Source organism: Anomaloglossus baeobatrachus, chromosome 6 (assembly GCF_048569485.1).
Source record: "Anomaloglossus baeobatrachus isolate aAnoBae1 chromosome 6, aAnoBae1.hap1, whole genome shotgun sequence".
Lineage (NCBI taxonomy): Eukaryota > Metazoa > Chordata > Amphibia > Anura > Aromobatidae > Anomaloglossus > Anomaloglossus baeobatrachus.
The window spans coordinates 37,015,003-37,041,232 of record NC_134358.1 but is presented as its reverse complement, the minus strand read 5'-3'; the positions used below and the strand labels follow the sequence as shown (position 1 = coordinate 37,041,232).

Below are 26,230 nucleotides of genomic sequence, written 5' to 3'. Positions count from 1 at the left end.
ATAGAGGTGTTATCTGTTATTATACAGGGGGAGGAGGTGAGCTGTGATAACACCTCTATATACAGTAGATATCACAGGATCCGCCATTCACAATAGGTGATATCACAGCTCACCTTATCCTCCTGTGCAATAACTGAAAACACCTCTATATACAGGAGGTAACACAGGATCCACCATTTACAATATGTGATATTACAGCTCACCTCTCCCTCCTCCTGTGCAATAACGAATAACACCTCTATATACAATATATAACACAGGACCCACCATTCACAATAGGTGATACCACAGCTCACCTCCTCCCCCTCTGGTACAATGACTGATAACACCTCTAAATACAGTAGAAAACAAAGAATCCACCATTCACAATAGGTGATGTTACAGCTCACCTCCGCCTCCTCCTGTACAATAATAACACCTCTATATACAGTAAATTACCAATTTTCCACCATTCACAGTAGGTGATGTCACAGCTCACCTCCTCCCTCCCTATAGCCTTTTCCCAGATCGGAGTATGTCTAGAAAATACTTAAAAAAGTCAAAGACAGTACTCTGCTGCCGATCTCCGTGTGGGAAGTCACAGGAAATAGGAGCCTAGTATTTGGCCTAGTACTCAGTGGGAAAATCACAAGTTTCCTGTTTGGCTATATTACATAATGATATTAAAATTTAAAATAAAATATTTTGTCAAACATGAAAAATAAAAATTCTGCTGACTGATCCCTTTTAAGTTTAACACTGTAAAATCCCATAAAATCCTCCTGATGGTTCACCCAGGGCCACGTCTAACAGGGGCAATAATGGGTCCACATTCCCACCCTGGGGCAATTTATCGAGGCATTTAGTAGTTTTGTGAACAATGAAATCCAGTAAAACTTCTGATATCCAGTCTCTAAAATTAGTCCTATTGTTATGATAAGTATAGAAAAGATGCCAGTTATAGTTCACTCTTACCTGACATTTTCATAGCGATGGATGTAAATCTTGTGGAATTGATGCTGCAGATGCTCGTCCTCTACATTGGTCATGTCGTTGATCATTTCAAGTACAACAAATCGAGGTAATACAGAAAGGACAAGTCGTTCCTGCAAAAACATCACAAGAAAAATGTGATCAGGATCACAGACGATCAGGATCAGACCGAACAATCAACTATCCACAAATATGCTAATGGTTTCTTCAGAGGGGCAATCTGCATATTTAATTTACCAGATGAGCATGGCTTATATGCCTCCTTACACTGGCATGCTAGAATGTAAATATGAAACAAATATCACAGCACTAAATTTTATAAGGGCTTTCTGTGCAGCTGCCTGACCGCCTGTCTGAATATATAAACCCCTATTCTATATTTTCCTTGTTGCACAGCTTCTAGCTTCCCAGGTATAGAAGAAAGTTCACAGACCAGATTACATGAGATAACAAGCTCTTTACTCCTTAGAGAACATGAGGTAATGATATGCACAGTCATACAGAATTGCATCAGGATGAGAAACCAAAACCAGGAAGAAAAACAAAAGACTTTTTACAATACAGTGAGTAAGGAAACTTTACACATCATCGCCATCTACTGTTAGACCAGCATAAAGTCCTCCTTCACACATACAAAGAAGTCCTCATCTGTTGCATATACCAACATTCCTTAGGTAAACATTTCCAACCCACTAATTATATAATAATGCAGTCAATGAGAATCATAAAAAATCAAATTTCACAGGACTACAAATTTATAAGCGCTTTCTGTGCAGCTGCCTGACCGGCTGCTTGATTACGTGAATCCTTATTCCACCTTTTCCTTGGTTTTAATTTCTAGGAGTGTAACTTTTCTATCCCAATAAATATAATTATTTTTTATATTATTATATAATTATTATTATAATTATATAATAATATATTATATAATTCTATAATATAATTACAGTGGGTACGGAAAGTATTCAGACCCCTTTACATTTTTCCCTCTTTGTTTCATTGCAGCCATTTGGTAAATTCGTTAATTAATAAAAAGTTAATTTTTTTCTCATTAATGTACACCCTGCACCCCGTCTGGATGAAACACCCCCCCCCCAGAAATGTAGACATTTTTGCAAATTTATTAAACAAGAAAAACTAAAATATCACATGGTCATGAGTATTCAGCCCCTTTGCTCAGACACTCATATGTAGGTCACATGCTGTTCATTTCTTTGTGATCCTCCTTGAGATGGTTCTGCTCCTTCATTGGAGTCCAGCTGTGTGTAATTAAACTGATAGGATGGGATTTGGAAGGCCGCACACCTGTCTATATAAGACCTCACAGCTCACAGTGCATGTCAGACCAAATGACAATCATGAGGTCAAAGGAACTGCCCAAGGGGCTCAGAGACAAAATTGTGGCAAGGCACAGATCTGGCCAAGGTTACAAAAGAATTTCTGCAGTACTCAAGGTTCCTAAGAGCACAGTGGCCTCCATAATCCTTAAATGGAAGAAGTTTGGGACCACCAGAACTCTTCCTAGACCTGGCCATCCAGCCAAACTGAGCAATTGTGGGAGAAGAGCCTTGGTGAGAGGTAAAGAAGAAACCCAAGATCACTGTGCCTGAGCTCCAGAGATGCAGTAGAGAAATGGGAGAAAGTTCCACAAAGTCACCTATCACTGCAGCCCTCCACTAGTTGGGCCTTTATGGCAGAGTGGCCCGACGGAAAACTCTCCTTAGTGCAAGACATATGAAAGCCACATAGAGTTTGCAAAAAAACACATGAAGGACTCCCAGACTATGAGAAATAAGATTCTCTGGTATGATGAGACGAAGATAGAACTTTTTGCTGATAATTCTAAGTGGTATGTGTGGAGAAAACCAGGCACTGCGCATCACCTGCCCAATACAATCCCCACAGTGAAACATGGTGGAGGCAGCATCATGCTATGGGGGTGTGTTTCAACTGCAGGGACAGGACTGGTTGCAATTGAAGGAACGATGAATGCGGCCAAGTACAGAGATATCCTGGAAGAAAACCTCTTCTAGAGTGCTCTGGATCTCAGACTTGGCCGAAGGTTCCCCTTCCAACAAGACAATGACCGTAAGCACACAGATAAAATAACAAAGGAGCGGCTTCAGAACAACTCTCTGACCATTCTTGACCGCCCCAGCCAGAGCCCTGACCTAAACCCAATTGAGCATCTCTGGAGAGACCTGAAAATGGCATCCACCAACGTTCACCATCCAACCTGACGGAACTGGAGAGGATCTGCAAGGAAGAATGTCCGAGGATCCCCAAATCCAGGATCCCAAGAAGACTTATGGCTGTACTAGCTCAAAAGGGAGGGTGCTTCTACTCAATACTGAGCAAAGGGGCTGAATACTTATGACCATGTGATATTTCAGTTTTTCTTATTTAATACACTTGCAAAAAATTTCAACATCTCTGTATTTTTTTTCTGTCAAGATGGGGGATGGGGCGCAGAGTGTAAATTAATGAGCAAAAAATGAACTTTTTTGAATTTACCAAATGGCTGCAAAGAAACAAAGAGTGAGAAAGTTAAAAGGGGTGTGAATACTTTCCGTACCCACTGTAACAAGACAGTAACTGACAATTGTTGCAAACACATATCACAGCATGACAAATTTATAAGGGCTTTCTGTGCAGCTGCCTGAATATGAGAATCCTTATTTCACCTTTTTCTTAGTTAGAAGTGTAACTTTTCCATCCCGTAGATTATATACAGCACTGAGGCTGAACACACGGACTTCAGAGACTGCTCGAGAAGCAATTCTAAAACCTTTCAAGCTGAATGGAAATGGGCCATTTTGGCATAATGGGCAATTCTGACAACAACCAGTAAATGCAATATTTAAATCTTATTGACGTATTATTTTCTGTTCAGTACAGCCATCGAGAACATTTGGTGCCCGGTGAAAGCCCAGGAGAAGCATTACCATGAAAAACAATGTATTATACGTTTTCTACTCTACTTTTAGGTATCGGACGCTGTTCTGTTAGTAAGTTTTCACAATGAAGATACAAAGATTTTATCCACCTTTACCTTTGCTCAAATTTGGTAAAGTACTCTTATTTCCCATTATACAGTGCCTTGCGAAAGAATTTGGCCCCCTTGAATTTTTCAACCTTTTCCTACATTTCAGGCTTCAAAAATAAAGATAAAAATGTTAATGTTCTAGTGAAGAATCAACAATTGGGACACAATTGTGAAGCTGAACGATATTTATTGCTTATAATAAACGTTTTAAAAAATAAATAACTGAAAATTATGGCGTGCAATATTATTCATCCCCTTTACTTTCAGTGCAGCAAACTCACTCCAGAAGTTCATTAAGGATCTCTGAATGATCCAATGTTGTCCTAAATGACTGATGATGATAAATATAATCCCCTGTGTGTGATCAAGTCTCCGTATAAATGCACCTGCTCTGTGATAGTCTCAGTGTTCTGTTTAAAGCACAGAGAGCATCATGAAGACCAAGGAACACAACAGGCAGGTCCATGATACTGTTGTGGAGAAGATTAAAGCCGGATTTGGTTACAAAAAGATTTCCACAACTTTAAACATCCCAAGAAGCACAGTGCAAGCGATCATATTGAAATGGAAGGAGTATCATACCACTGCAAATCTACCAAGACCCGGCCGTCCATCCAAACTGTCATCTCAAACAAGGAGAAGACTGATCAGAGATGCAGCCAAGAGGCCCATGATCACTCTGGATGAACTGCAGAGATCTACAGCTGAGGTGGGAGAGTCTGTCCATAGGAGGACAATCAGTCGTACACTGCACAAATCTGGCCTTTATGGAAGAGTGGCAAGGAGAAAGCCATTTCTCAAAGATATCCATAAAAAAGTATTGTTTAAAGTTTCCCAGAAGCCACCTGGGAGACACCAAACATGTGGAAGAAGGTGCTCTGGTCAGATGAAACCAAAATCAAACTATTTGGGCACAATGCCAAACGATATCACCAGCTCATTACCCTGAACACACCATCCCCACTGTCAAACATGGTGGTGGCAGCATCATGGTTTGTTCCTGCTTTTTTTCAGCAGGGACAGGGAAGATGGTTAAAATTGATGGGAAGATGGAAGGAGACAAATACAGGACCATTCTTGAAGAAAACCTGTTGGAGTCTGCAAAAGACCTGAGACTGGGACGGAGATTTGTCTTCCAACAAGACAATGATCCCAAATATAAAGCTAAATCTACAATGGAATGGTTCACAAATAAACGTATCCAGGTTTTAGAATGGCCAAGTCACAGCCCAGACCTGAACCCAATCGAGAATCTGTGGAAAGAGCTGAAAACTGCTGTTCAAACGCCTCCATCCAACCTCACTCAGCTCCAGCTGTTTACAAAGGAAGAATGGGCAAGAATCTCAGTCTCTCCATGTGCGAAACTGATAGACACATACCCCAAGCGACTGCAGCTGTAATCACAGCAAAAGGTGGCGCTACAAAGTATTAACTTACAGGGGATGAATAATATTGCACGCCCCAATTTTCAGTTATTTATTTTTTATAAAAGTTTAAAATAAGCAATACATTTCGTTCATCTTCACAATTGTGTCCACTTGTTGTTTCTTCACCAGAACATTAACATTTTTATCTTTATGTTTGAAGCCTGAAATGTGGGAAAAGGTTTCAAAAATTCAAGATGGCCAAATACTTTCGCAAGGCACTGTATCAAAGCTGAGAGAGCTGTCCCCGTCCACATTAGGCTCTCTATAGAGATTATACATTGACAATGAGGTGTCTATAAGAGGAGGGGGAGTGCCAGACTAGTCCGAGCAACGATAAGGGTCCTTCTGCTTAAACAAAAATAGCAAATAAACAACAGATCGGACCTTGACAAGACAGGCATCCCTGAATTTTCTGTGTTAACCCTTGCAGCATGTTGGCTGCAGCTTACATAGCAAAAACCTGCTATTATGATCCAGGACTAGTATTCTCCGCTCCAGAGTTTCCCAGATCCGACCTGGTCATGTCATGGGTTACTCCCATCAGCCTCGTTCTGGTTTCAGGAGACACTATATCTGGGCGCTTCATAGCAGTCCAGCGCTGGTTATAGTTTTGCTTTGTAGCCTGTGATTGGCTCTGGTGAGATTTCCTGTTTGATCTGACTCCTTGTTACCGTGCCCTGACATGTACCCTCCCCCGTTCATCCGTCTGTCCCAGTCCTAGACTTCCCGCTCCTGTCAGTTGTTTACTTATCCTGGTTCATCCTCCTTCCCGTGTTTGTGTCTCCTCACCCTCCGGTCTTGTCTTCTGCTCCCTTTGCCCTTTGTGTTCTCCTCTGCATACCTGATCTCCCGGCTTCCGACTTCAGTTGTTTTCTCACCTGATTTTGATCCTCCCTTTGCAGTGACTTGACTTTCCGGCTAGACCCTGACTGCTCGACTACTCTATTGCCCCCTGGTGGTTTGCCGGTGAACTGCCTGCTGAAGTTACTCTGCTGTACTTCAGCCCCCTTCTGTTACAGTGTTACTTTGTCTCTCCTTCACTACTCTGCTGCCACCTAGTGGGGAATACGCTGTACTACGTCTTACCAGCCCTTTGTACAGCGTGAGACCTGCTGAAAGATTCCTTTTAAACATCCAAGACTGAATAAAGATGCTTGCTCACATCCAAGAACAGCACCAAACTTGTCTGGATTTTCATTTTAGCCATATTCTCTTCAACAAAGCTTAGTTCCAATACCAACCGATGAACAGATGGGGCCTTTTTAATGGAAAAAATGCGACTGTATTTATAACATTGGTCAATTACAGACATGGAACTTAAATGCATGTCACACTACGGGTGTCAGTGTATGGAGCAGGCTCATGAGCTGAAACTGCTTCATACAGAACAGTGTCGGCTGTGTAATACAGCCAACAACTGCCTATAACAGAAGTGACTAGAGCCAGATCCGATCACTGCTGTATACCCGCATAGCTTGGCTTGGCTGTGTGCACACAGTGCGTTTTTATACCTTTTTTTTTGTACATGATTTTCTGTGCACTTTTGTTACTAATCTACAAGGAAATTCTTATGCCACCAAAGTCAATGAGAATCCTGAAGTGATGTGCACACGTTCAGTATTTTCTCCTTGCAAATTTGGCTGCAGAAAATAATTTGCCGTATGTCTTTCTGCATTTTTATTTGCCTTTTCACCATTGAAAGCAATGAAAAAAAGCATTAAAAAAAAGGTGTCAAATGACACGTTTTTTTTGCAGCAGTGTTTTTCCTTACAGGAGATGCAGATTTGGTGCAGAAATTTCTGCAACCAACCAAATCTGCAACGTATGCACATCGCTTAAAGAGGTTATAAATTTGTTTTTATTTAGAAAGTTCAGATTTTTTTTTGTAAAACGGGTAAACTATATAAAATCATACAGCTATGTCGACTGAAAAATTAATGAATTATAGAAAAATGAGTGTGCAAAAATGAAAATGGACTTTGTATTTGCATCTTTTTATTAGCTGAAAATGGACTCTGGATAGAATCAATGGTCTGGTGATATTTACCACCGTTCTCATTTTTTCTTTTCTAAAGTTAGGCTCAGTTTCTTCATGTAGAGAAAAAAATTACCCGACAATGGAAAAAACACGTCGTCAACGTATTGTCTGAACTTGAGATATTTTCACCCCAATTAATGGATTTTTTTGCCCCATGGCAGGGAACAACTGAAAGCATAGGAATAAGTCCTGGTCGTTAAGCTTCTATGCCCCGCTTTTTTACTATCGCTCAGCCATTCAATTAAAGTCATTGGAATGATCTTCTTTATGTTTCCTGTGGGGAAAATGCCTGACCCTTGATTTTCCAGCAGTAAATTACTAAAGTGAGTCTCATCCCATTTATACTTTGCAATGGGAGTAACGTCAGCGTCCTGTACGGCGATGGCAGGATAATAGGCTCCTGCGATAACCATAAAATTCCTGGGTTTCTCATTCCAGCAGCAGGCCATTATGTTGCCTTATTGTGTGCGATTCATTACCTTGTATTAACTGTTAAATAATAGTCGCTAAGGACGCCGACCACAGATGAAGCAAAAATGTGAACACATCACTGAGTTTTTGAACCCTTCTATATTTTTTAAGTCAGCTTAAGAACGTAAAGAGTTGGCATCTAAAGTGGGTTAACTATGCAATGTCTAGAAAAAGTATAGAAAATACTGGAGACTACAAGTCCTCCGGTACCAGGTGGATAGAGGTAAAGGATATAAGCAACATAAGAAGGAGTTCCAGTTCAAAGTTAGCTTTTTGGTCTTCATGATTAGAAGAGTTTTTTGTTTTGTTTGTTCCCCCTCGTTCTGGTAATTATTCCTGTTTTTGTTGTTTATTTTTTTTATGTTTTTTGCTTATTATTCATTGGCACCTTATTCTTTTTTTTAATTTGTACCTTTTTAAAGTTTAAATGTTTTTTTTTTTATATTTATTGTAGGCAGGGTTTCATAGTTTCATAGTTTTGAAGGTTTAAAGTCCATCGAGTTCAACCAAGTGGATCCAGAGGAAGGCAAATGTGCCTCCCCCGTGCCAGCAGCCGGCGCTGCTTGGATCCGGGCCTTCTGTGGGTGGCTCGAGGGTCTCCGGACCCGGGGGTCTTGTGGTCACTTCAACTGAAGGGGGGTTGTGGGTTGGGGACGTATATGTACGTGGTAAGTTCATGACGCCACCCACGGTGTGTGATGAAGTAGGACACCGGTGCCACGGCTGGATGTACTCGGGTCCCACACCCGGCTGGTGGTCTCTATCCCTCTCATGCACTGTTTCTTGAGTGTATGACTTCCCCGTGTGTAACATAGGAGTCCGCTCCCGGCTGGATGAGGCCTAAGGTGCCGTGCCCGCAGACGCTGGCCCGTGGGGTCTATGGGCCTTGGCGGTGATCGCTTATCCCCTATCGGTGGGCTGTTGTCTTCTATGAGGGACTTTGGGTGGGACAGAACCTCTAGTCCTGGCCTCAATCAGTTAATTAACCAGCTCCAGTCTGTTCTAGCTTCTGGCTTCAGGGTCCGAGTACCCCTCTTTGTGCTACGGTTTCCGGGTCGGTTCCCCGTGTTGGTACCGGCGGGCTACAACCCTGGCCCGACACGCCTCGGTTCCACCGAGCCGTCTTCCCATCTCCTGCTGACCGTCTGACTCCTAGCCAATGGTACCAGGGCTCCAACTCTGGCACCTTCAAATTGAACTCTCACTCCTCCGGCTGGAACTACACCTAGCCCCAGCTCCTCTCAACTTTAACTTCAACACTCAACTGCTTACTTTCCCGCCCTGGGCCGTCTAAACCCCTGGGTGGGTGTGCACCAACCACCTGGCCACACCCACTGGTGTGTCTATTTGTCCCTAAGGGGGTGACTAGGCTTTAAATGGTTGGCTGCTGTTCCTAAATGTGGGAGGGTGTTATGCAGGGGCTTATTTGTGACTGCCTGGATTCTCCAGGGCATCACACAAACACCCCATGGGGCAGACAGTAAGCGCCACATTAGGGGAAAAATTCCTTCCTGGCTCCACATACGGCATTCAGACGAGTTTCCTGGTTCAACGCCCCATCACAGAATCTAGTGCAAGTAACCGGTAATATTATATTTTTCAAGAAACCGATCCAGGTCAGAATTTTAATAGTGAATCACCATTATAACATCCATGGTCTCACTGTTCTTACAGTAAAGAATCCATAGTCTTACTGCTCTTACAGTAAAGAATCTGCATCTCTGATTATGATTAAACCTCCGTTCTTCTAGATGTATCGGTGTCCCCCAGGTCCTTGTTGCAGGCCTAGATGTAAAAAGATCATTAGAGAGATCTCTGTACTGTCCCCTCATATATTTGTACACAGTAATAAGATCACCCCTAAGCCTTCGTTTTTCTAAACTGAATAACCCCAAGTTTAATAACCTGTCTTCTGCATTCCCCCTATTGATTTACTAACCTTGGTCGCTCTTCTCTGCACCCGCTCTAGTTCAGCTATGTCCTTCTTATACACCAAAATTGTACCCAGTATTCTAAGTGTAGTCACACTAGTGACTTGTATAGGGGTAAAACTATGTTCTTGTCATGGGCATCTGTGCCTCTTTTAATGCCCCCTGTTATTTTAGTAGCCTTGGCAGCAGCTGCCTGACTCTAGTCAGTAAAGTTGAGTTTAACGTCCACCCATACACCCAAGCCTTTTACATTGCCAGTTTCACTCAGTGGTTTACAATTAAGTATAGCCGATCATGGATGAATATGTCTGCCCTCGATGTCAGCGTGCTATATATTTGGAAGCCCAGGTCAGAAATCTAAATATGCAGCTCACAACACTCAGGGGCATTGCAAACCTGGAGAGGAGTTTAGAGCTCACTGAGCGGCTCTAGCTGGGGTCAGTGATATGGAGATGGCTCAAGGTGGGGAAGGTCAGGACCCAGAGGTAGGTAGCTGGGTAACAGTTAGAAGAAGGGGTAAAGGTGTCAGGGAGCCTAGTCCTGATTGGGCACAACCTAGTAGATATGCCTGTTTGGCTGATATTAAGGCTGCAGGCCCAGGACTAGGATCAATACAGCAGGACATGGCTCCTAGCAACCAGGAAAATGTCTGCTGTAGGAAGGAGGGAAATAGGAGTGCAGCAAAGGCCCAACAGATGATGGTGGTTGGGGACTCAATAATTAGCAGGATAGACAGATATTGGTGGTTGGAGACTCTATAATTAGGAGGACAGACAGATGCTGGCTGCCGGCAGTGTTTTCTCTGACTGGTCTCCCCGAGATCAGTGATTGTTTTGTCTTGTTGGTCTACTAGGCATTGCTCCCACCCGGCCAGAATCCTACTCCACACTGATGAGGGGCAATACCCCGAAACAGCTGTCTGTGGATGGATACCTGGCCTTGGTATTTCCCTTGTCATATCTTTAAACTTGTCAAAAAGTTGGATATTGACTAAAAGGGCCACTTAATATGGTGGTTATAGTGGTCTCCTAGAAAGAGTCACCCCCTTGGCTGGGCCCTTCCCGGAGGGATATCTGGCTGGTTTCTGTGTTGAGACTCCTAACAAAGGCTCCACGGACCTTTTTGATTTCTATAATTAGGAGGACAGACATATGATGGTGGCTGAGGACTCTATAATTAGGAGGACAGACATATGATGGTGGTTGAGGACTCTATAATTAGGAGGACAGACAGATGATGGTGGTTGAGGACTCTATAATTAGGAGGACAGACATATGATGGTGGTTGAGGACTCTATAATTAGGAGGACAGACATATGATGGTGGTTGAGGACTCTATAATTAGGAGGACAGACAGATGATGGTGGTTGAGGACTCTATAATTAGGAGGACAGACAGATGATGGTGGTTGAGGACTCTATAATTAGAAGGACAGACAGATGATGGTGGTTGGGGACTATAATTAGGAGGACAGACAGATGATGGTGGCTGAGGACTCTATAATTAGGAGGACAGACATATGATGGTGGTTGAGGACTCTATAATTAGGAGGACAGGCAGATGATGGTGGTTGAGGACTCTATAATTAGAAGGACAGACAGATGATGGTGGTTGGGGACTATAATTAGGAGGACAGACAGATGATGGTGGTTGAGGACTCTATAATTAGGAGGACAGACATATGATGGTGGTTGGGAATTCTATAATTAGGGGACAGACAGATGATGGTGGTTGAGGACTCTATAATTAGGAGGGCAGACAGATTATGGTGGTTGGGGACTCTATAATTAGGAGGACAGACAGATGATGGTGGTTGAGGACTCTATAATTAGGAGGACAGACATATGATGGTGGTTGGGAATTCTATAATTAGGGGACAGACAGATAATGGTGGTTGAGGACTCTATAATTAGGAGGACAGACATATGATGGTGGTTGGGAATTCTATAATTAGGAGGACAGACAGATGATGGTGGTTGAGGACTCTATGATTAGGAGGACAGACAGATGATGGTGGTTGAGAACTCTATAATTAGGAGGACAGACAGATGATGGTGGTTGAAGACTCTATAATTAGAAGGACAGACAGATGATGGTGGTTGGGGACTATAATTAGGAGGACAGACAGATGATGGTGGTTGAGGACTCTATAATTAGGAGGACAGACATATGATGGTGGTTGGGAATTCTATAATTAGGGGACAGACAGATAATGGTGGTTGGGGACTCTATAATTAGGAGGGCAGACAGATGATGGTGGTTGAGGACTCTATAATTAGGAGGACAGACAGATGATGGTGGTTGGGAATTCTATAATTAGGGGACAGACAGATGATGGTGGTTGAGGACTCTATGATTAGGAGGACAGACAGATGATGGTGGTTGAGGACTCTATAATTAGAAGGACAGACAGCTGATGGTGGTTGAGGACTCTATAATTAGAAGGACAGACAGATGATGGTGGTTGAGGACTCTATAATTAGGAGGACAGACAGATGATGGTGGTTGAGGACTCTATAATTAGGAGGACAGACAGATGATAGTGGTTGGGGCCTCTATACTAAAGAACACACCCATGAATAAAAAACAAAGACATTTCTAATAAACTCCATAGCTGTCCACTCTGGACCATAGCACTGATCTAAGAATTGTAGTTGACAAAGTTCATCCCTTTATGCCAGTTATTTGCCTATGGTGGAAGGACAGCGCCCTACAAGGGTCAAAGAGTCATGGATGGCCTATAGGAATATCTTAAAAGAAAATTCTGCCATGAGGTAGACTGGGCTGTTCAGAGTATGGTTGGTGTCACACTTACGAGTGACTCATGTGTGACTTGCGTAGGAATCGAGTCGCATCACCTGGCATGGCCTATTGCTCTCTGGACCGAAAGTTGTAGCTGCATAGAAACACATGAAGGTGCACGCTCCTGTCCAGAGACCGGCAGGCTTTGTCGGATGATGTGTGACACTGACCTAAGCCAGGACCTCCATTATCTGTGACAAATGGAAGAGGCAATACTGTCCCCAATTGTCAAAAATCCGTAGAACAATTCAAAATCTATGCCATGATGGATTTCTACGGTTCCGAAGACGAAAGGAGGTCCATCACACTTGGTCATTTATAATGAATTCTGTACAGAAAAATACTAATAGTCCCCTGGTAAGATATAACTAAGGTAGCCACAGATACACATTCTCAATTGACAGCCGAAGGGCCTTTGTTGAACAGGTCTAGTAAAACACAGCTACTTTTTTCGGCAAACTTCACCACATTAGTTAGGTCTATGAAATACTAAAAGATATCCATGACCAGGCATATACTTCTCCACAAGGAGAGATGTTACCTCTTAGCCCCCCTGTCAAAGACCTCTCATACAACCAAATCAGAGCTCATGCTTTGCTCTGATATAGGGCAACACGCCAAAACATGAGTCTGCAAAAAGAGATTCTGGTTTGGCTTTTATCCTAAGTCATGTGGTAAGGATTGTTAAAGGGTTCATATTGAAGTCCTTTTCCTCTCTGAAAAGGCAATTTGCAATCAAGCAACCCATGGACAAATGTGGCACTGTTACAGGCAACATTTACAGCTACCAGCTTGAAGATTTTAATGCTGGTACTGATGGGTAGCCAGAAAGGGACACTCTCCTTTTTAACAGTTTGGTGTCTGTGGGATGTACCAGTCTGTCCAAATGCCCTAATCTATTACACAGCTAGAGATACTGTGCATGTGCATCCAAATATCCTATTCCATTACACAGCTAGGGGTACTGTGCATGTGCGTTCAAATGCCCTAATCCATTACACAGCTAGGGGTACTGTGCATGTGCGTTCAAATGCCCTAATCCATTACACAGCTAGGGGTACTGTGAATGTGCGTCCAAATGCCCTAATCATTACACAGCTAGGGGTACTGTGCATGTGCGTCCAAATGCCCTAATCATTACACAGCTAGGGGTATTGTGAATGTGCGTCCAAATGCCCTAATCATTACACAGCTAGGGGTATTGTGCATGTGCGTCCAAATGCCCTAAGCCATTACACAGCTAGGGGTACTGTGCATGTGCGTCCAAATGTCCTAATTCATTACACAGCTAGGGGTACTGTGAATGTGCGTCCAAATGCCCTAATCCATTACACAGATAGGGATACTCTGCATGTGCGTCCACAATGCCCTAATCATTACACAGCTAGGGGTACTGTTAGGACCAGGAAGACGGGTAGGCCCAGGAGGTGGATCCACTGGACTGAGCATCCCACCGAGGGCAAGGTGCCCGGTAGCCGGAGCACCACGGGTAGCAGGACAGTCCGCTCAGAGGAGTGGAGTGAAGAAGTCCCTGGGACCACGGAGACTCCGAAGGCAGTCCAGGCGACGGAGCTCAGGTTCGGAAGCCGAGATGATGTCAGGCAGAGTTCGGAACCAGCCGAGCGAGGAGGTCGGTCACCACACGGATCCAGGGATCGGAGATGGCAGGGACCGACGAGATGGCGGACAGTCACCGCTCGGGGCTCTGGAACCGTCAGGACCGGTTGGCGAGACAGGAGCAACTCCACAAGAGAGACAGGTGAGCACAGGACAAAGCACAGGGAGACCTGACTCCTAGCCCAGCAAACACGAAGAACAGGCCCCGCCCACTTGGAAAGGATCCCCCTATATACCCTGTACCTGGATCTTCAATATCCTGTTGGAGGACGCTGGCCCTTTAAGAGAGGGTCAATGACCGCGCGCGCGCCCTAATGCGCATGCGCGAGGCCCGGGTGCCAGAAGCCAGAGCAGGAAGCGGTGCACAGGAGGCAGGAGTGCCGGGCTGGCTCAGCATCACAGACGGGCGCCGGGAGCGGTGGCAGGGGAGCCGGGGAGCGTGGCAGGGGAGCCGGGGAGCGTGGCAGGGGAGCCGGGGAGCGTGACAGTACCCCCTCCCCCACGCCCCCCTCCCCTGCTACCGGGACAGGAAGGCACGTATCAGAGGAGTACCCACATTCTCCCGGGGTTCCCAGGACCTATCCTCAGGACCATACCCAGCCCAGTCCACCAGGAAGAACTGTCGGCCCCGCACGGTCTTCATGGCCACGATATCCCTTACCGCATAGATGTCATCATCAACAATAGGAGGAGGAGCAGAACTGGCAACAGCGGAGAAGGGACCAAGGACAACCGGCTTGAGCAGGGAGACGTGGAAGGAGTTGGGTATCCTCATCGTGACCGGGAGCTGCAGCTTGTAGGAGACCTCATTGATCTTGCCGATGACTTTAAACGGCCCGATGTATCGAGGACCCAGCTTGTACGATGGTATCTTCAATCGGACATATTTGGAAGCAAGCCAGACCAGATCTCCTGGGGACAAACACGGAGGATCCAGACGCCTCTTGTCCGCGTGTCTCTTCATCCGCAGGGAAGCGCGTCCAAGGGACGTCTTGACAGAGTCCCAAATTGTTGAAAAGTCATGGACTACGGTATCAGCAGCAGGGACATCCAAGGAAGAAGATACAGGTAATGGGATGGAAGGCTGAAGTCCGTAAACGACATGGAAGGGAGAGCTGGAGGAGGACTCACTGACGTGATGGGTATGGGAGAATTCAGCCCAGGGAAGGAGCGTGGACCAATCGTCGTGATGGGTGTTAACGTAGTGACGCAAGAAGGAGGTTAGGATCTGATGACTCGTTCCACTTGGCCATTCGACTGAGGATGGTAGGCCGAAGAAAAGTCCAGAGCCACTCCCAGATGTTTGCAGAGAGCCCTCCAGAAGCGTGAGGTAAACTGAGTTCCTCTATCGGACACAATGTGTGATGGAAAGCCATGCAACCGGAAGATGTGCTGTATATAAGCGTCCGCGAGCTCCTGGGCAGAGGGCAGTCCAGCCATAGGGACGAAATGAGCCATCTTGGAGAAACGGTCCACCACGACCCATATGACCGTGTGTCCGGAGGACAAGGGCAAGTCCGTAATAAAGTCCATTGCAACGTGTTGCCACGGAACGGAGGGAATTGGCAGCGGCAGAAGACGACCATATGGCAGGTGTTTGGGCGTCTTGTTCCGGGCACAAGAGGAGCAGGCTGAGACAAAGGACGTGACGTCCGTGCGAAGGGATGGCCACCAATAGTGACGTACAATTGTACTCCATGTTCTCTTCTGACCGGCATGGCCGGCTATTTTCGAGGCATGGCCCCAGTGCAGGACTTTTTTGTCTGTCAGTTTCAGAGACATAGGTCTTCCCGGGCGGTATCTGGGCCAGAGTGACAGGAGCCACCGGAATGACTTTACTTGGGCAGATGATGGGTTGGAATGTCTCCTCCTCCTGTTCCATGGGCATGAATGACCTGGACAAGGCATCTGCTCGCACATTCTTATCCGCGGGCCGAAAATGGAGTTGGAAATCGAACCTGGCAAAGAACAAGGACCACCTGGCTTGTCGTGGGTTCAGTCGCTGAGCAGACCGCAGGTATTCCAGGTTCTTGTGGTCCGTGTAAATGATCACGGGGTACACTGCTCCCTCCAGTAGGTATCGCCATTCCTCCAGAGCCAGCTTGACTGCTAATAGCTCTCGGTCACCGATGGTGTAGTTGCGTTCAGGCGCTGAGAAGCTCTTGGAGAAGAAACCGCAAGTAACCATCTTCCCGGTGGAGGACTTCTGCATGAGCACTGCCCCGGCTCCAGAGGAGGAGGCATCCACCTCCAAGGTGAACTGTCGGTTTAACTCAGGATGGTGGAGCACAGGAGAGGAAGCAAATGCCCGCTTCAGGGAACCAAACGCGGCGTCGGCCGCCGGTGACCAGTCCTTCGGATTAGCCCCCTTCTTGGTCAAGGCAAAGAGAGGCGCAGTCAGGGCAGAGAAGTGAGGGATAAACTGACGGTAATAGTTCGCAAAGCCAAGAAAACGTTGAATTGCCTTCAGTCCGGAAGGAGGGGGCCAGTTGAGAATGGAAGAGACCTTCTCCGGGTCTATCTGCAGGCTGGTATCGGAGATTACTTAACCCAGGAAGGGAAGAGAAGACTGCTCGAAGACACACTTCTCGTACTTGGCGTACAGGCGATTCTCTCTCAGTCTTTGTAGTACCAGCTGCATGTTCTCTCTGTGGGTCTGGAGGTCCGGAGAGAAGACCAGGATGTCATCCAGATATACCACCACACAGACGTAGAGAAGGTCCCAGAACACGTCGTTCACTGATTCTTGAAAGACTGCCGGTGCGCTACACAGGCCGAAGGGCATCACACAATACTCGTAGTGCCCATCGCGAGTGTTAAATGCAGTCTTCCATTCGTCCCCAGAGCGGATGCGGACCAGGTTGTAGGCACCACGAAGATCCAACTTGGTAAACACACGAGCTCCTCTAAGCCGATCAAACAATTCGGGGATGAGCGGTAGGGGGTATTTATTCTTTATGGTGATTTGGTTCAATCCCCGGTAGTCAATGCAGGGGTGCAGGTCGCCCTCTTTCTTCTTAACGAAGAAGAAGCCTGCTCCAGCAGGAGAGGAGGATCTCCGGATGAATCCCCTTGCCAGGTTCTCAGTGATGTAGGCAGACATGGCTCTTGTTTCAGCAGGGGACAAAGGATATATCCGTCCTCGAGGTGGTGTGGTTCCCGGGAGTAGGTCGATGGCACAGTCGTAAGGACGATGTGGCGGCAGTACCTCTGACTCTTTTTTATCAAAAACGCCCGCGAAGGACCAATAAGCCGAAGGCAGTCCTGGTAGGGACTCCGGAACCGGAGGTCGTCGGATGGGCTGTATGGACTTCAGGCAGTTCTCATGGCAAGTAGAGCCCCATCGGGTAATTTCGCCAGCACGCCAGCTGACCGACGGTTCGTGTGTCCGTAACCAGGGAAGTCCCAGCAGGATTTGATGAGACATGTGCGGGAGGACGTAGAGAGTGATTTTCTCGGTGTGCAGGGCACCGATACGTAGTTCTACTGGCTTGGTGATCCACGAGATGGTGTCAGAGAGGGGTCTCCTGTCTACAGAGGCAATCATGAGGGGTTTGTCAAGTGGAGTAACCGGCACCTGGTACTTGTCCACCGTGGCCTGCTGGATGAAACCTGCTGCCCCGGAATCGAGGTACGCCTCTGCCGTGAACCGCGTATCTCCCGCTGTCACTTGAACAGTCCACGTAACCGGGTCTGAGAGAGTCCCAGTACCTAGAGTGGCCTCTCCTACCAACCCTAGGCTTTGGAGTTTCCCGGCCTCTCTGGACAGGAACGTAGCAGGTGTGTGCCCTCTCCGCAGTAGAAGCAGAGGCCCTTGGCGAGCCGTTCTGCTCGGCGTTGTTCGGACTGCCGCAAACGATCAATCTGCATGGGCTCGTGGACAGAGACGCCAGACGACGCCGACTGAGGTACGACGGGCTTCTGCGGAGGAGAGGAATGCCTTATCGGACGTCTCTCATGGGACACCTCTTTGGATCGTTCCTGAAAACGGAGGTCCACGCGGGTGGCTAGTGCGATCAGGGCATCCAGGGTGGAAGGAACATCGCGGCCGGCCAGCTCGTCCTTAATACGACCGGAGAGTCCTTCCCAGAAGGCGGCGGTTAGGGCCTCATTGTTCCACCCTAATTCTGAGGCCAAGGTGCGGAAGCGGATGGCATATTGAACCACCGTCAAGGTCCCCTGACGTAGCCTGAGGAGTGATGAGGCGGACGCGGAGGCGCGACCGGGTTCGTCAAAGGTGGTTCTAAACGCCTGCAGGAATTCCTGGATGTTAGTAGTTACAGGGTCCTCCTCCCACAAGGGGTTCATCCAGGCCAGTGCCTCACCTTCTAGATGGGACATCACAAACGCCACCTTGGCTTGGTCGGAGGCAAACAGATGCAGAAGCAGCTTAAAGTGGAGGGAGCACTGATTCAAGAATCCTCTGCAGGTCTTAGGATCTCCGGCATATCGGGGTGGAGAGGCCAAGCAGAGTTTAGAGGCTTCCGAGGAAGCTGCCACGGGAACTGCGGTCGTGGACTGTCCTGGTGAAGACTGAGATGCCAGGGACGTGGCGGTTGCTTGCAGCGTATTCAGGCGGGTGTCCACCGAGGACATGAAGGCCAGCATGCGGGACTGGGTCTCGCGCTGTCGTCCGAGTTCCTGCTGCAATCTGGCCAGCTGGGACGCTAGTGCTTCGGCGGGATCCATGGCCTGTTCTTACTGTTAGGACCAGGAGGATGGGTAGGCCCAGGAGGTGGATCCACTGGACTGAGCATCCCACCGAGGGCAAGGTGCCCGGTAGCCGGAGCACCACGGGTAGCAGGACAGTCCGCTCAGAGGAGTGGAGTGAAGAAGTCCCTGGGACCACGGAGTCTCCAAAGGCAGTCCAGGCGACGGAGCTCAGGTTCGGAGGCCGAGATGATGTCAGGCAGAGTTCGGAACCAGCCGAGCGAGGAGGTCGGTCACCACACGGATCCAGGGATCGGAGATGGCAGGGACCGACGAGATGGCGGACAGTCACCGCTCGGGGCTCTGGAACCGTAAGGACCGGTTGGCGAGACAGGAGCAACTCCACAAGAGAGACAGGTGAGTACGGGACAAAGCACAGGGAGACCTGATTCCTACCCCAGCAAACACGAAGAACAGGCCCCGCCCACTTGGAAAGGATCCCCCTATATACCCTGTACCTGGATCTTCAATATCCTGTTGGAGGACGCTGGCCCTTTAAGAGAGGGTCAATGACCGCGCGCGCGCCCTAATGCGCATGCGCGAGGCCCGGGTGCCAGAAGCCAGAGCAGGAAGCAGTGCACAGGAGGCAGGAGTGCCGGGCTGGCTCAGCATCGCAGACGGGCGCCGGGAGCGGTGACCGGGTTGCCTGGAGGATGCAGGTGAGGGAGCATGGAGGCTGTGGAGCGGGGGACCGGGGAGCGTGGCATGGGAGCGGGGAAGCGTGGCAGGGGAGCCGGGAAGCGTGGCAGGGGAGCCGGGAAGCGTGGCAGGGGAGCCGGGGAGTGTGGCAGGGGAGCCGGGGAGCGTGGCAGGGGAGCCGGGGAGCGTGACAGGTACTGTGCATGTGCGTCCAAAATACCCTAATCCATTACACAGCTAGGGATACTGTGCATGTGCATCCAAATGCCCTAATCATTACACAGCTAGGGGTACTGTGCATGTGTGTCCAATTGCCCCAATCCATTACACAGCTAGGGGTACTGTGCATGTGCATCCAAATGCCCTAATCTATTACACAGCTAGGGGTACTGTGCATGTGCGTCCAAATGCCCTAATCTATTACACAGCTAGAGGTACTGTGCATGTGCGTCCAAATGCCCTAATCATTACACAGCTAGGGGTACTGTGCATGTGCGTCCAAATGCCCTAATCCATTACACAGCTAGGGGTACTGTGCATGTGCGTCCAAATCCCCTAATCCATTACACAGCTATGGGTACTGTGCATTTGCCACCAAAGGGCTTCAACTGGTTGGTTTGTAACAATATTTTTTTCCATACTCTCATAAGTATAACACAGAACAGAAAAGGAGAGGTCCAAATGCATTAATGACCCATCATTTTCCTGGCTGACTTAATTGATATTTAAAGATTATTTTTTTACATTTCTGGAAAGGTATGTGTATGTCAAAAATGCCCCCCACATTTTTTTTTCAGTATATGCTTACAATAGTAATAAGCCCTTGTGATTAGAGGTGGGCGAAAAGTAACTATTCGTGATCGGATTATTCTTAACGAATCCCAAAGTTCTATTCCGGTATTTGTCACAAAAATGGGGAACCCGAGTATTGTTCTTGCCATGACGAATACTGGATAAGTACTCGGTATTCGGTAAGGATAATCCGACCACAAATAGTTACTATCCGCTCATCTCATGATTAAAAAAAAGCTGAATGCATCTGATGTTGCGTAAGGGAGAAATTCCAAGCATCTTCAAAACCTGGTGAAGTATTCATCGTCGATAACAGTCAAGGGCCCTTGTCAAAAGGGTATTTTAGGCTGCAAGTCAGTAGTCAGTTCCTGCAGTTGATTTTTGGAAAGCAGAAAAAAATGAGAAAATGGAAAGATCCGAATGGCTTTGACAAGGATAAAATTTAGATGGTGAGACAACTGGGTGAGGGCATCTCCAAAACTTCTGGTGAGGTGTTCCAACGAAAAGTGGTCTAGGAAAGGAGGACAACTGGTGAACTGTCAGCAGGGTCATGGATGTCTAAAGGCCCTGTCACACGCAACGATGGATCTAACGAGATATCGCCGGGGTCACGGATTCCGTGACGCACATCCGGCATCGTTAGCGATGTCGTTGCGTGTGACATGCACGAAACGACCGCCAATGATGGAAAATACTCACCTTATCGTCCATCGTTTACACGTCGTTCCTTTTCAAAAAATCGTTGATTGTAGAGGTCGTAGGTCATTCATCGTTCCCGAGGCAGCATACATCGCTACGTGTGACACCTCGGGAATGACGAGCTACAGCTTACCTGCGGTCGGCGGCAATGCGGAAGGAAGGAGGTGGGCGGGATGTTACATCCGCTCATCTCCGCCTCTCCGCTTCTATTGGACGGTCGCTTAGTGACGCCGCTGTGACGCCGAACGAACCACCCCTTAGAAAGGAGGCAGTTTGCCGGCAACAGGGACATCGCTAGACAGGTATGTGTGACGGCTCCTAACGATTTTGTACGCCACGGGCAGTGATTTGCCTGTGACGCACAAACGACGGTAGCGGGTGCTTTCACCAGCGATATCGCTGCGTGTAACACCCCCTTTAGGCTCATTGATCCATGTGGGAAAGGAAATGAAGCCCATCTGGTCCGATTCCATAAGCACAGACTCTAGTTTATCCTTAATTCCAAACACAGTTCCCCTTATAGGGGGCTTTTATAAATAACACTGGGGAACAAATGAAAAACGATTTTTGGTGCTCCAGGTATTAGGCCTTCTGAATCAGAATATGTCATTCATTTTTTTGTAGCCGCTCTACTTTTTCAGATAGCGTACAGTTGCACACTCATAAATTTGGGATTTTTTCCTCGACAGGGGTATTAATTATAGAATCAAAGATGGTCTGTAAGGCATGTGACAAATACTTCAATACTTATTAAATGCAATGTGATTAGGCTTGCTGATGAAATTGGGCATATCACAATATTGACTAAGCAAATGGAAACAAATAAGGATCAATCCCAATAAGTCCCTCAACTAAGATGACCGAAGAGAAAAACACAATTGTTCTGGTCCTATAGAAAATCTCATACCACGATCACCAATGGCCAATCTGTGTGACTCTAAAGATGGCGAATATTCTCCTGGAACAGCAGAGTGGATACACTAAGTATTGCAATTTTATCTGTCTGTGGGATAGTAGATCAAAAATGAGCCCTGGATGAGAAAACAGGTTTTCTTTTACTATGGTGGTACATGAGGCAGACACATGGTCTTCTTTCACTATGGTTGTACATGAAGCAGACGCATGGTTTTCTGTCACTATGGTTGTACATGAGGCAGACGCATGGTCTTCTTTCACTATGGTTGTACATGAGGCAGACACATGGTCTTCTTTCACTATGGTTGAACATGAAGCAGACGCATGGTCTTCTGTCACTATGGTTGTACATGAGGCAGACGCATGGTCTTCTTTTACTATAGTTGTTCATGAGGCAGACACATGGTCCTATATCACTATGGTTGTACATGAGGGAGATGCATGGTCTTCTTCACTACAGTTGTACATGAGGCACATGCATGGTCTTCTTTCACTATTTTTGTACATGAGGAAGATGCATGGTCTTCTTTACTATGGTTATACATGAGGCACACGCATGGTCTTATTTCACTATGGTTGTACATGAGGCACACGCATGGTGTTCTTTCACTATGGTTGTACATGAGGCAGATGCATGGTCTTCTTTTACTATGGTTGTACATGACGGAGATGCATGGTCTTCTTTCACTATGGTTGTACATGAGGTAGACACATGGTCTTCTTTCACTATGGTTGTAAATGAGGAGAATGCATGGTCTTCTTTCACTATGGTTTTATGTGAAGTAGACGCATGGTCTTCTTTCACTATGGTTGTACATGAGGCAGGCACATGGTCTTCTTTCACTATGGTTGTACATGAGGAAGACGCATGGTCTTCTTTCACTATGGTTGTACATGAGGCAGATGCATGGTCTTCTTTCCCTATGGTTGTACTTGAGGCAGGCACATGGTCTTCTTTCACTATGGTTGTACATGAGGCAGGCACATGGTCTTCTTTCACTATGGTTGTACATGAGGCAGGCACATGGTCTTCTTTCACTATGGTTGTACATGAGGGAGATGCATGGTCTTCTTTCACTATGGTTTTACATAAAGTAGACGCATGGTTTTCTTTCACTATGGTTGTACATAAGGTAGATGCATGGTGTTATTTCACTATGGCTGTACATGAGGCGGACTCATGGTCTTTCACTATGGTTATCCATGAGGCAGATGCATGGTCTTCTTTCACTGTCGTTGTACATGAGGCACACGCATGGTTTTCTTTACTATGGTTGTACATGAGGCAGATGCATGGTCTTATTTCACTATGGTTGTACATGAGTCAGATGCATGGTCTTATTTCATTATGGTTGTACATAAGGCGGACTCATGGTCTTATTTCACTATGGCTATACATGAGGCAGACGCATGGTCTTATTTCACTATGGCTATACATGAGGCAGACGTATGGTCTTCTTTCATTATGGTTGTACAGAATTTTCTTGGGAACTATAAAGCAGAAAATTACACTGAAATAGTAGAAGATTGCTATTTTTTTATCATCACCTTGGCTGTTCAATAAGCATCAAGGTGCATTATTTCCACAGCCACTTGGATTGTTTCCCAGAAAATCTCGGTGACCTAAGTGAAGAGCAGGGCGAACGATTGCATCAAGATCTAAAAACTATAGAAGAAAGATGCTGAGGACCCTGGGATCCCAGCATGATATCGGATTACTGCCGGTCTATTAGGAAAGACTGCTCTGGCGCAACTCACAGCAAGAAAACTTTAAGGCGCTGCTTTAGCGAGGTCTCTCAGTACATGAACAGTGTATAAATGACACCTTTTTATGCATATTTCATTCTTATTTTCTGATGTAAATTCTTCATAAATAGAGTCATATGAAAAAGTTTGGGCACCCCTATTAATGTTAACCTTTTTTCTTTATAACAATATGGGTTTTTGCAACAACTATTTCAGTTTCATATATCTAATAACTGATGGACTGAGTAATATTTCTGGATTGAAATGAGGTTTATTGTACTAACAGAAAATGTGCAGTCCGCATTTAAACAAAATTTAACTGGTGCAAAAGTATGGGCACCCTTATCAATTTTTTGATTTGAACACTACTAACTACTTTTTACTGACTTACTAAAGCACTAAATTGGTTTTGTAACCTCATTGAGCTTTGAACTTCATAGGCAGGTGTATCCAATCATGAGAAAAGGTATTTAAGGTGGCCACTTGCAAGTTGTTCTCCTATTTGAATCTCCTATGAAGAGTGGCATCATGGGCTCCTCAAAACAACTCTCAAATGATCTGAAAACAAAGATTATTCAACATAGTTGTTCAGGGGAAGGAAACAAAAAGTTATCTCAGAGATTTAAACTGTCAGTTTCCACTGTGAGGAACATAGTAAGGAAATGGAAGAACACAGGTACAGTTCTTGTTAAGCCCAGAAGTGGCAGGCCAAGAAAAATATCAGAAAGGCAGAGAAGAAGACTGGTGAGAACCGTCAAGGACAATCCACAGACCACCTTTAAAGACCTGCAGCATCATCTTGCTGCAGATGGTGTCAATGTGCATCAGTCAACAATACAGCGCACATTGCGAAAGGAGAAGCTGTATGGGAGAGTGATGCGAAAGAAGCCATTTCTGCAAGCACGCCACAAACAGAGTCGCCTGAGGTATGCAAAAGGACATTTGGACAAGCCAGTTACATTTTGGAAGAAGGTCCTGTGGACTGATGAAACAAAGATTGAGTTGTTTGGTCATACAAAAAGGCGTTATGCATGGAGGCAAAAAAACACGGCATTCCAAGAAAAGCACTTACTACCCACAGTAAAATTTGGTGGAGGTTCCATCATGCTTTGGGGCTGTGTGGCCAATGCCGGCACCGGGAATCTTGTTAAAGTTGAGGGTCGCATGGATTGAACTCAGTATCAGCAGATTCTTGACAATAATGTGCAAGAATCAGTGACGAAGTTGAAGTTACGCAGGGGATGGATATTTCAGCAAGACGATCCAAAACACCGCTCCAAATCTACTCAGGCATTCATGCAGAGGAACAATTACAGTGTTCTGGAATGGCCATCCCAGTCCCCAGACCTGAATATCATTGAAAATCTGTGGGATGATTTGAAGTGGCTGTCCATGCTCGGCGACCATCAAACTTAACTGAACTGGAATTGTTTTGTAAACAGGAATGGTGAAATATACCTTCATCCAGGATCCAGGAACTCATTAAAAGCTACAGGAAGCGACTAGAGGCTGTTATTTTTGCAAAAGGAGGATCTACAAAATATTAATGTCACTTTTATGTTGAGGTGCCCATACTTTTGCACCGGTCAAATTTTGTTTAAATGCGGATTGCACATTTTCTGTTAGTACAATAAACCTCATTTCAATCCAGAAATATTACTCAGTCCATCAGTTATTAGATATATGAACCTGAAATAGCTGCTGCAAAAACCCAAATTGTTATAAAGAAAAAAGGTTAACATTAATAGGGGTGCCCAAACTTTTTCATATGACTGTAAAATAAATCTACTTGTATGAATTTGTTATAATAACCAAGAAGACAAAAATAGTAATGTTTAGCAGACATGAGTGCTGGTGTTCGATCAGTCATCTGCACATAGGGTATATCACATGTCATTAACTAGATCTGATGGAAGAAAAATAAGGGCAGGTTTAGAATCAGCGACAAAAACGGACTGAACAACAGATTAAATATCTGAGGCACTAATTTTCTTGTTCCCCAGTGTAATCTAAGGCTACATTCACACAAGTGCTATTTATAGTGGATGCCGTGTTGTTCTGACTGCTTGATGGACGGTAATGAAGGACACATCTATATCTACCCCAATAAAGGTTGGCGTCTATATGACCAGAATTGTTAAATCTGTTTAAATAGTGCCAGTTGTTTCTCATGAAACGTCTAAAAAAGGATGATCTTCACCCATCACAGGGTAATGCTGCAACCAAGATGGTAGAATGTCTGCAAACCATGTCCTGTGAAGACCGGCTAAAAGAACTAAAGAGAAGGCTGAGAGGAGACTTAATAGCGGTCTACATATATATGAAAGGACTCACAGTGCAGAGGGAACTACCCTATTCTCATTAGCACAAGGAAGTACAAGAAGCAATAGGATGAAACAAAAAGGAAGGAGATTCAAATTAGATAT

General features: G+C 45.9%; 1 protein-coding gene across 2 annotated transcripts in view; it reads right to left on the bottom strand.

Moving 5' to 3' along the window:
• The window catches only part of ADCY8 (adenylate cyclase 8), a 430,517-nt gene that overhangs the window by 248,490 nt on the left and 155,797 nt on the right, over positions 1-26,230 (bottom strand). For both annotated transcript variants that reach the window (XM_075352858.1, XM_075352859.1), the window contains exon 3: positions 955-1,085. In XM_075352858.1, the coding sequence (XP_075208973.1) occupies positions 955-1,085 (131 nt within the window). The remainder of the gene's footprint in view (positions 1-954; positions 1,086-26,230) is intronic.